Raw genomic sequence first — 12,250 nt, 5'->3', positions numbered from 1 at the left:
TCCTCTCAGGCGCACACGTCTAAAGTGTTTTTCTACGTTTGTTTTCTCAGTGATGGTGACACGTGTGAGGCGCCTGCGCCGTAAAACTTGGGAACAAGTGAGGAAAAAGCGGTGCTGCCTTTAGGTGCCGCAGGACGCAACAGCTTTAGGAATTTGGGAGCACACACACACACACACACACACACACACACACACACACACACACAAGAAAAAACGTGGGGCATGTCTTGACAAGTTCAGCTTCCAGTTGGGTCTCATGTGAACGGATGTTTGGAAAGGAAAGGAAGCTAGTGAGACAGGGAACACACAGAAAAAAGTAAACTTACATTTTACAATAAGCACAAGTCAACTTTTTGCCATTGGCACTGGTTCACATGCACACGTATGAGTACTTGCACAGTGATCCCAGTACAGCCTCTACTACACTAGACATGTCAAAGAAGGAAAGAAAACCAATCTATTAAAACTTAAGACAATCAACATAAAAAGTAAACTTACAACTTTGATATAAAATCAAACACAATGAGAATGTTTAACAAAAATATCTCAACACAAATCTCAAAAACCTTTTTTCATTATAAGTTTTTATAGCTATTTAGTGGTCATTTAAGTATATTTGAGGCCTTAAAATGAACTTAATAAAATTATAAAAACATTTATTTATTTCCTTCATGCAGGAGCACATAAAACTAGTTAAGCTTATTTTTTGGTAAATAATCACCTGTTTTTTGTAGTTTAGTGTTTTTAGTTTCAATATTTAACCCATGCTTGTCTTCATCTGTTGTCATTTAGCACCTACTTTTGTTCAACTCAACACAGAGCACTGTCTCCATCCTGACTCACTCTGAAATCTGACTTTTTAAGAGGTCCGTGAAGGCAGCAGTAGCCTAGCTACACAGCCGTTTCTACAAATAGCGACCAATCAGAAAGCAGAAGAATCGGCGTCTGACCAATCCGCTGCGAGGGAGGGCGGGGCTATGAATCAACAGCCAATCAACCCCATGCGCGTTCTCGTGTTGTTTTGGCTGTGCGCGGCACCAACGCGGCAGCGCGCCAAGAGCCCAGTCTTCCTTAGTGCGCATGCGTGGCCGCATTAAAAGCACGTGGTCGAAGACGAGCAAGTAAACAAACGCAGAAATGAGATAAAGTAATAAATGTGGAAGTAATTTAGTACTTTAAATACAATTTACTCAAGTACTGAACCCTAAAGGTGTTAGATTGTGATGTTGCTTTGACTCCACTACAACTCAGTGGAAGATTAAAAGTTATTTTTAGATTATTTATTACATATTTTTATTTCCCTTTTTATGAATGAACCACCTGTCAGCACATGAAGTGGCTCCAGGTAACCTCTCCTGTTTTAGACGAATTAATCTTTTCTTTGTCACATTTCTCGCCAGTGAAGTTTGTTTTCAGGACAAATGTGAAACCAGTTCAGACTGTTGTTAATGAATGAGATGTACCGTCTGAAATAAAATCAGTAAGACCTGCAGATTCTCTCTGGTGACATGCAAAGAAGAAACTTAAATAATAAATAAAACTGAAGTAACTAAATCATCAAACATAGTCAATCCCTTGTACTAATTTAAAAACAGCCATGATGGGACACAGACAGCATGAACGTCTTTGGTTTCTTCAGTTTAGATATTTGACGATAACAAGTTTTAATGTGTAAGAATGATGTTTCTGTGCAGTCGTCACCACCGGTTTCAAGTTTGTTTTGTACCGTTTGTGTTTTGTATTAGTGATGCTGAATTTAAGGAGTTATTCCACTTATTACAAAAAAAATGAACAGCTTTATACAAACTGTAAAAAGTGTGTGAAAGTGGCAAAGAATAAAAGCTTCACTTGGTGTTTACAGAGTAATACACTATTTATATTATGAATTTCTAATGTTCTCTTTAAATACATTGAACTGTATACTGTGTTGATCCAGTGGAGGTTTTATTTTGCAGTTCTGTATGTGTCTGTATGAGAGGTGAGACGTCACCGAAACGTTAATAAAGACACAGTGTTTTTAACAAACGTCTATTTAAATGTCATGGCAGAGAGTTGTGGATAAAAACAACAACACATTTTTCAAAGTGGCAGTCAGTCTTTAATAGTAGCAAAGAAATGCTTCGTTCAAGTCAAATCCTTCACACAACAGCAAAATAAAAACTGACCAATCAACTCAAACAATTTCTATGGCAGGTCAAACGGAAAACTTTAAAATACAACCAAAGGATCTTTTATATTTTCCTCTTTCAGAAATGTTTAACTACACAATTAAAGGTTTATACTGATCAAAACATACAGAGTGAAGTAGTTCCACTGGAGACAACTCAAACGAGATTAGTGTCTGATAGAAACATAACATTCATTTTTACAATAAAAATATCTGCACAAAAACATAAAAAAAAAAAAAAAAAAAAAACAGGCTCAAGGGAAAAGGGCAACGCAAAAAAATAGAAATGTTTGCTTTTCATCTTTTTAATACAGTCACAAATTACACAGCGGTGGCAACAAATCTCTTTAAAATTTACATAACTGAAAGATAAGGATACCTACCCGCGATCCCTCCCACCCCCAGACATGATTGTGTTCCGTTTTTAAGAGCGTATACTGTGATTACAACGGATTCCCGACTAAACAAAAGCTGCACGTCAAATCTTGGATATCAAGACTATCAAAAAAGGCACAAACAGACAGGTTGCACAAAGAACTCAGCAGAAGCTTTTTTTTTTGTTTGTTTGTTTTTTTTGTTTTGTTTATACAACTAATCCGAGTACAATTTCCATTTCCAGTGCCCCTTGTGTTCTCACTACACCCCCCTTTACCTGCCCCCCAAAAAAAGACTATCTACAGGTAAGTCGAGTCCCGGCAGGCACCGTGGATTACAAGTCCCCATCCCAAGTACTGTAGAAGCAAGTGCATTTAATAAGTATGTGACAGACGGGTGTGTACAGCGAGCGTGAGGAGTACTGGGACAGATCTGCGGAACCATGTCTGTGTGAGTCAAATCTGCGAGTGCAAAATCTGTCATTTCTGCAGTGGAGTTTTGGTCATATGTCTTTTGTTAATGCCTTCAGATGAGCTCAATCTCTGTGGACAGGACCAACAGAACCATTTTGTTTTTGAGGCTGTGAACAAACAGCACAAGCTTTCTGTGATTTCACACTAGTTTCCAACATGTATTTAAAAGCAGTTGTTGATTTTCTTTATCACTTTATATCTATTGATTGTTTATTATTTTTTAATACGTCACATCTGTTGAAGACTCAAATTTTATCCTGGAAGTCGACCAATTTAAAACAACGTATTAGTTGATCGACAGAAGACAAAGTATAACACCAAACATTTCCTGCTTATAGCTTCTCCATATGATATTTGCAGTTTTTCTCAGTCTGCGTTTTGGACTACCTTCATGATTAATCATAAAAGTCATCACCAGCCTCTTCTCTCAGCTTCTGTCTAACGTTAAACTAGTCAAACTCATTCTTTGGTTCTGTCCACTGTGATTTAATTCGACCGGAGCAGCTCTGCTCACTGCACTTTTTCTTTTTGTTTGTTTTTTTTTTAACTTGTAGGTAAATGTAGAATCAAACATTCAGTTCAGCTTCACTCTTCTTCTGAAAGAAACGCAAACATCAGTTTACAGCTCACCCAATATATTTATCATATGCATCACTATATTATTAGAAGTGGAAAGAAAAAAATAAATCAGCCAAAGCAGCATGAAAGTCCTGAAATCGCCGTATTTTAGATTTGAATCTCCCATTTCTTCCCTTCATTGCCAGGAGAGTTGGATTCTTGGGGATTCTGTTCAGGTGGGTTTCACCTTTAATCTCCTTGAAGATGCTTTTGTATGGTATCTAATACTGCTTTCATCAATGAGGTCACTCGCACAGTACCAAATGAGCTTCTCTTGTACAGTTAGTACTGGAAGCCAACCAGACGACTAGGGGTGCCGTGAAGCTGGACATAATAAATGTGAAATATTAGACGCTGCCGGGCTCAAATGAAGAGACACGTTTAGCTGACGAAGCCTGTTTATCTTGGCTTGTTTCCAAATCCACATATGTAATCTTATATAAGTCATAGATCCGTTCGCTTGAAATGAAACCTTCAAATTCAACAGTCTTTAACCAGCAGTCACTGACATGAAGTGAAAATGGTCTGTACTTTGCTTTTCCCCTGCAGCCAACGTAAAAATGTGCAATTTAAAGCAAGAAAATGTTCCAAAGGACCAAACAGAACACAGAGGGTGATACGTTTGGGTGTAATTCCAACTGTATCATGCTGGATCCCATTGTTCAGGTTCAGGACATAACGCGTTTGAGATTTTTTTTGTGTATAAATACAGATATATGGTTATTCTCCTATTTGCAACCACAAGACGCCGCCTTAGCATGCAGATGGGATAAAAAGGAGCAGAGTGAAATCTGTTGAAATGAACAACGATGTGGACGTAAACAGACGGAGACGACGCTGAAGCAAAAAGAAAGAAAAGCACCATGTTATTGGGGAAGTGTGATAAACCACAAAAGGTAGAACAGAAAAGAGCCTGGGCGCTCTCGTGGCAGATCTGCCCGGCTTGTGTGGCACTTAACATCGTCGTCATCTTTGTATACAGAGCTTATAACAGTCATGCAAAGGGCACAGTATTATTTTAACAAGGCGATAGAGAGAGAGAGACTAACAGACGCTGAAGAAGAAGAAAACACGAAAACAGGAAGGGAGGCACAACATTGTCTTCACACGAAACAAGTGAATTCTTGTCCTGACGCAGTAAATCTTGCCCCATGTGGAAAAATATCCCACTGTGCATACAGGCTTGTATAAAACAAACTTGATTTTTCCTTTAGTTTCTCACGGCTAAGGCAGAAATCGATTTGAAACCTTTTAATGCACCAGCAATTCGGTGCTTTTATACACAAACTGACATCTTACTGAAGCCGATGAGAGAAGAAAGAGGGCGTTTTTTAAATGTTTTAATAAAAACAAAACCGTTATAAATTCATCAGATTCATCTTCTATCATCAGTCTTACCGTTAAAATACCTTAAGACCCTTTAGGCTTCGTATATGTATACATATATATATATATATTCATGTTTATATATTTGCATTTGGGCTTTGTGTGTTAAGGACACGAGGGTCTACACAGTCTGATGAATTCTAGATCCTCAACACTACATGATGGCTTGTTGCCCGTCTCTGGCTGATTTCATTGCATAAATCAGGTTTGTTCAGTTCAGATTTAATTTGGGTTTTTTTTTTTTTTTTTCCAAAAACATACAGAGAGAGAAAAATAAAGAAAGGTCGAGAGCGAGAGATCAGGGTATCCCTTGTAACAGTGCGACAAAGGCTAGAAAATTCAAAAGACCTTTTTCTTTATAACGATGGATGATTCTTATGAGTAATCTACCGTTTGTTTGTGCAATGTAGGCAGAGTTACAACCACGACAGTCGCACCAAAAAACACAACAGCTAGCCTATTGACTGGACACAAAAGGTCTTGAATAGCCAGAGCCAAATGCCTTTGAAACACACAAAAACGTTGTTTATCTTGGCTTAAAACACAAAATCACCCCCAAACTGTAAGCTGTGATGTGAAGCCCCCCCTCCCTTTACTCCTCACCTTAGAGAGAGAGAGAGAAAATGAGAAAAGAAAGAGAGACAGAGATGATTGATTGATTGATTGATTGATTCCTGACGCCATTCCTGAGCAAAGTGGACTTGACGAGTGATGAGACCCAAGGAACCAGGTGATGTGGACAGGAGAGGAATAAAAAAAACAAAACAAAACAAAAAATGAAACGAAACCAAAAAGTAAATCACAGCAACAGTGTGGAGGCAGAGGGGGGGCGGGTGAAGCCAGTCCACAGAATCATCTGGGGGGAGAAGAAACAGTGGCAGTGGGGTGAGATGTTTAATGTCATCATCTACACACAGAGATACATTAACTATTAATTATTTAATGCAGCTCTTTATGACTTAATGACAATTTATAATGTTCTGTTTTGGACTTGTAGCAATCAAACAGTAACGCTGCTTCAGGTTCTGAATCTAAACTGAATATCTGACAGAAGCTTATACACACACACATCAATACACACACTTATAAAATCTAATGCTATCCAGTACCACAGCTCTGCCACATATTCTACCTTTATGAGGATCACTGCCCCCTTCTATCTGCGTTTATTTAACTTTAGACAAGTGGCAAAGTCAAGTAGAAACCAATATAACGTCCCTCAGTAAGGTGTATGATTCTCTAAGTCTGTGCAGACTCTAGTGACAGCAAATCCAACGTATTACGTAGGATGTAGTTGGCTGTTATATTATTATATTACAATGTGTTTCGGACATTTTTGGATCCTCATTTTGCAAATGAGGATTGAAATTAGAAACGCTTCTTTATACACGGCGCTGGGTTCCGCACTACTACAATAAACACACAGTTAAAATCCCCTCTGGTCATAGAGGCATTTAAAATGACTCTACTTTGAATAATAAATTGTCTCATGTGGTTTATATATATAAAAAAACTCATTAAAACATTCTTAAAAGGTAAATCAACCTCTTCTCTCTTCACTGAAAAATACAGAATCTTGGTAAATATTGTGAATTTTACTGCTCAAAACTTTGTCTCCTGCTTTGTCACGACACTATTCTCATTATGTGCTGGAGATTACAAACCTGAATGTCACATATCTAAATAATAATATTCCATCAAGTGAGCTCAGAGGAACTTTCCTTGTAAGATATAATGATATAGATGTAACCTGTATATGTTTTGATCAGAAAACCTTTCAGCTGCTTTAGGTTAGCAGTAAGTTTAAATAATTAAGAATACCTGTAAAGATATCCTAAAGAGATTTAGGAGAGAAACTGATTTCTTATTTTGCACAAGACTAAAACTTATGTATAAGAAACTGTCCCGATTGCCATTTTATTTCTGGTTTATTAAGAATAAAAGTAAGATCTGCATCTTGGCAAAAAAAAGTCCGACACCTACAAGTATTTTAATTTAACCCCAACAAATTAACAGGAAAACCACTTAAATTACCACCAGGTGATGAGCATAGTGCAAAAACACTCATTTAACAATGTTTATTTAAATAAATAAGAAACACAGATCACACAAATTCCTGTTTAAAATTATTGTTACATTTGCATAATGTATTCCCATTCTTAATAATTAAATATCACATTTATCTAATTAACTTCCCGTTAACTTTTTTCTCCCTTTAATGAGAAATTTCAGTCAACACCTGGGTAACATTGATTACAGTCTTAACACAGCTGCAACCTGTTCATGATCTCTAAAGCTAAACATACAGATGTTAAAGTGGTGAATTAAGATGTGAAAAAACATTTTAAAGCTGCAAAATCAAACCGCAGAGAGCAGTGATGTGTTTTGTGCTGCTCTAATTTAGGAGATGTCACACTCTGTTCCTTTTCAGCGGACTCATATTATTCATCGAAATGCTGCAGAGAGGAAACAGTAATTACGAAGGGCTATAAAAACGTAGCGCTAATAGTTATCATCACAACAAGAGGCCTGTCAGGGAACAGCTGGCTGTTAGTACATCTGAGTAGTGTCATTAGTGTGGGCAATGATAACGTTGGCACCTAACCCGCTTTTATACTCTGACCTTTTTGATACGACTTCGTTTCCAATAGGGTTTGAACACGATTGATCATTGAATGCTTTCAGTGATACTTCTATTTTTGGTTTTAAAAGGCAAGTGATATTTGTGCATATGTTATATGTTAGGTGTTCATTCAGATCGGAGAAAGTCAAACGCCAAAGGACTGTCATTGGATTTTCCATGAGTTGTAATTATTTCAAAGCAAATATTCAAGTTGTTCTAGTTTCCAGTTTGTCCTGATGTCATTATCATTATTATTGCACTGTGCTTTGTTCCATAGCAGCTTGTTAACTGACTTTATGATTGATCTCACTGTTTCTGTGTGGGTTGAGAATCCCTCGGTTCTGGCTGTGCTCAGGTCCCCTTATGTTGCTTTAAAACTAACGCGCAACACAAAACTCTTCACTTTAGGTGAAATATTTCAATTGTGATTTATACACAATTAGCTGATGGTAAGTTTGTTTAAAGTAAAGAATTACTTTGGAAAAACATAAAGGATAATTTGAAAATGAGTTTAAATGTATAGTAATGTAAAGTAATAGTGGTTTGAATTTCAGTGGTGACACTACAACATTATAAACAAAACACGTACTCTTACTAACTCACATATATAACATAAAACTATTACTTTCACTTGACATCGGATGTGATTTCCATCCATCCTAAAAGTCTAAATATAAGCTCATGTGTCAGCTGTTTGCTTTGGAAGCAAACTCGCATTTCTAAAACATAACTGTACTTGGTGATGCACCTTTAAAGCCTCAGTTTAGTTTTTAAAGTGGTTTTATCCTTGTGAAGTACCTCTGATTCATGCTCAACAGAATCTAAATTTAATATGAAAGTGTACTCTGTACAGTCTTTACCACACTACAGACTGTCAGCTTCACTGCTTCAAGTAGTTTTCACGGTGGACACTCAACTCTGTGTTTTCAAAGTGGTGGAGTCGGGAACATCTGACTGCGTCAATGATGATCCTGAAATTTCTGACCTTGAAAAGTTGGATTTCACTGCAGCTAATGGCAATGTTCAATACCTGTGACTGTGAACAGTGTCTCTCTGAGTTTATGTTGATTGGTGGGTTTAAGGTGAACTGCAGTGATGCTGATTTACCTGTGTGAGACGTTAAGACCTAAAGCCGGGCTGGAAACGTGCAGTTTCTTCAAAGATGAGCTCCTTCAGTGTCTCTTTGGGTAGGTCATCCAGCTCCATGTCAAACTTGAATGGGGCCTCAGCAACAGGCTACACAATGCACCAGAGAAGACATGTTGATGGTCAAACATAGGTTGGGCATAGATCCAGGGAACAAAAGAGGTTAGTGGGCCCCTTTGCCAGGGTCTCTGCTTAAAGTGACTATTAACATTTATTGTGAGCAAGTCAATTAAACCAGCTACAAATAGCTTCATACTAACAACAAACACGAACTAACTACAAAGGAATCCAAACCTAGAAAACTGGAAAATGACCATAAAGAGACTAAATGGAAACTGTGCTTACGGACAACAGAGCAGCTAAATGTAGTGCAACAGCCTGGTTAAATTTTTTTTTTTTTACCATCAATCAGCTATATGGATATAATTTGTTGATCTAAAATCAATTTTAAATTAATAACACAGGGACAGGCACCTGAACATTATATCTTAATTAGCAACAGATGCTCTTTCCAAACAGGCACATACAGCACAAGTTGACATTAAAAAATACTGGATGACTGTCGCACCTCATCCGTGGGGTCGTAATATTGCTCTAGGTAGGGGTGCGCCAGAGCCTCCTCCACCTCGATCCTCTTGTGAGGGTTAAAGGTCAACATCTTGTCCAGCAGGTCCAGAGCTGCAGCACAAATATGAAGGTAATTTAAGAGATTCATACAGGTCATGCAGGACATAAGATGTTCAGTCCACTAGAGGGCACCACAACACTCCACATACTGCTCCATTAGTTTTAGGTTGATGATTTGAGATTTACATTAAGTTACTGATTTAGGATGACCAAGACTGATTTGTCGCACTAGTGTTTTTTTTTCTTTAAGCATAACATCCATTTTAAGTTGCAACAAGCTTTTTTTGACTGCTAGAAATTGTATACCACTAAATAAAAGCTAAAATAGACTAACCACAAGCCAATTCTCCTTAGATTAACAATACTGTACTTCTTATGTTGACCAGCAACCAATTAAATCTCTGAAGTCCTAAAAAGCCAGAATGCATCTAAACTATAACTAGAAACCATCGGTGTGGCTTCAGTTCTCCACAAAATCTAACGTACGGCCATTTCAGTAGATTTAGATTTTTTTTACATTCTTCTATATAAAGAAGCAACAGCACAAGTGTAAAAGGATCCAGATGACAACATATATTTTAATGACTTTTCACTGCTTTTATCCTAAACTATGATTCTCCCATTACTTTGTACTGTAAGCAGTATGCAGAGAGATTATGATGTCATAAGAGATGTGTTTATTTCATAAAATGTTTTTTGTCGAGGAATTTCTCAAGACATAGTTTGGCAGAGGGGACTTTTCCCTTGTATGAAGTGCAGTCTCTGAAGTATTTATAATATTCTAGAAATGATGAGTAGGAATCATTTTCGTGAATGAAGAGTTGGTCCAGGTTCTGACCTTTTGGATCAGCATTGGGGAAGAGGCGGTTCCACGGCACCTTGCAGCGTAAAGGAAGTGACAAGAGATAGTTCCTAGCCTTAATGTTGATAATGCAGTTGAGATCCTCCTGAGAGGGAGAACCCAGGATCCCTAGAGGGTACAGAAGATTACAAAGCAGTATTACCTTCTGATTCTGTACATAAAAGGAAGTACAGAGCTCCAAATGAAAATCACGATCCACTTATTCACAGTTTAAAGTTTTCGGTTATGTGGGCAAGTTTTCTTCAGCAAAAGAAAAAGAAACAAGCAAAAAAGTGGCAGATGGGAGAAGCAATATGTGGTCTAGCACCAAGACACAAAAAGTACAACGTGATAAATGCATATTAACAGCTACAGTATCTATGGACCAGCAGCAGGAAGCTGCTGCTTCTCACAGCGAGTGTGACATTTCAGTCCAAGTATAAAGGTATTCCTTCAGCTCATATCATAACTAGTGGATTTTTACTGTTACGCGACATAAATACAGTGATAATGAATACTTCAACTCATCAGGTAGTAAATATTTTAATAGTAATGAATATATTAAAAATTGACTGGAATGAAACTAAAGCTGTAAAGTTTTTTTAAAACTGACCTGTGAATCAAAGAGTTTACACAAAAGATGGCAGGTTTAACAACATGACCATTCCAATTAAAGTCTTTGAACTTTACCTGAATGTTATCCTACTAAGAAATTTGTTCACAAGTCTCTGATATATCATTCTGTTCTTACAAAACTGAAGAAGTTCTGCTGTGTTCACAAACTGTTTCAGTTGCCATACTTAAACATTAACCCCAAAAAAGATGAATATAAACAGAACCATTACCCAAAATATGGTTGAGCTGATCCAAATAGTGCTTTCCAGGAAAGATTGGTCTGTTGGACAACATCTCAGCCAGGATGCAACCCACTGACCAGATGTCTATGGACTTGGTATAGCCCTGTGAATGAGGCACATAAACACACAGTCAATACACACTATTCATATATACAGTGAATCTGCGACACTGACTCATGTACATGGCACGAATTCAAACAACATAAAGTTAAGCCTGGTTGGCCCTAAACTAATAGAGGCCTTAATTTCTGTAGTGTTGTCCCCTTGTTCTCTGTAACTGCATTAGAATATGTGCAGGAACGCAAAAATGAAAATTAATACAAAGACTCGCCTGCATGGTCAAAAAGCTTACAGCTTCAAATAAAATGCAGGACTAACATTTCAATCAAAAACAAATAGTAATAATAGAGTCTTGGATATAAGTTAAAACATTGTGAGCAAAGTGGCAAAACAAACAGTGAAGCGTTATCCCAAAATGTTGACATGTCAACACTTTACAGCAGGTGAGGGTACTCACCTTTGAGTTGAGCATGATCTCAGGTGCTCGATACCAACGTGTGGCTACATACTCTGTTAGGAAACCAGTGTGGTCATGGTCAGGATCAGCCACGCGAGCCAAACCAAAATCACAGATCTGCAGAAAGACGATGCAGGACCATGGTTTGTGACATCATTTAAATTTGTCAGGATAAAACTGACGCTGATCATGTTTAGAACAAAATTTCCAATTGCCTGTGGCTGACAATAAGCCTTCAAAATCAGCTCACAGTTGGAGACACTACCTTGAGATCACAGGTGGTGTTGAGCAGAAGGTTGGAAGGCTTCAGGTCGCGGTGCAGGACGTTGGCAGAGTGGATGTACTTGAGCCCTCGTAGGATCTGGTAGAGGAAGTAGCAGATGTGATCGTTGCTCAGGTGTTGAGTCTTCAGGAGCTTGTACAGGTCTGTCTCCATAAGGTCCTGGACAATATATCTGCACAGTTCCACGTTAAAGAACTTTCACTTGCTCTTTGTGTTATTAATATCCATAACAGTCAGAAATAATACAACCCTTTAAACACATTTTTATTTCCATCTGGAATACACTTTTGCTGTCTTACAAAATACACTGTGTCGAAAAAAAGGAAGCAAATAGGTA

General features: G+C 37.7%; 1 protein-coding gene across 1 annotated transcript in view; it reads right to left on the bottom strand.

Moving 5' to 3' along the window:
- Positions 1-2,075: 2,075 nt before the first annotated feature.
- The window catches only part of mapk1 (mitogen-activated protein kinase 1), a 29,762-nt gene continuing 19,587 nt past the window's right edge, over positions 2,076-12,250 (bottom strand). The window contains exons 3-9 of the mRNA XM_026343065.1: positions 11,896-12,085; positions 11,631-11,747; positions 11,102-11,216; positions 10,254-10,385; positions 9,357-9,466; positions 8,750-8,878; positions 2,076-5,875 (exon numbers count right to left, since the gene is read on the bottom strand). Coding sequence (XP_026198850.1) covers positions 8,762-8,878; positions 9,357-9,466; positions 10,254-10,385; positions 11,102-11,216; positions 11,631-11,747; positions 11,896-12,085 — 781 coding nt within the window. The 3' untranslated portion in view covers positions 2,076-5,875; positions 8,750-8,761. The remainder of the gene's footprint in view (positions 5,876-8,749; positions 8,879-9,356; positions 9,467-10,253; positions 10,386-11,101; positions 11,217-11,630; positions 11,748-11,895; positions 12,086-12,250) is intronic.

This window comes from Anabas testudineus, chromosome 9 (assembly GCF_900324465.2).
Source record: "Anabas testudineus chromosome 9, fAnaTes1.2, whole genome shotgun sequence".
NCBI lineage: Eukaryota > Metazoa > Chordata > Actinopteri > Anabantiformes > Anabantidae > Anabas > Anabas testudineus.
The sequence above is the reverse complement of the archived record's forward strand: the minus strand, read 5'-3'. Positions and strand labels throughout refer to the sequence as shown.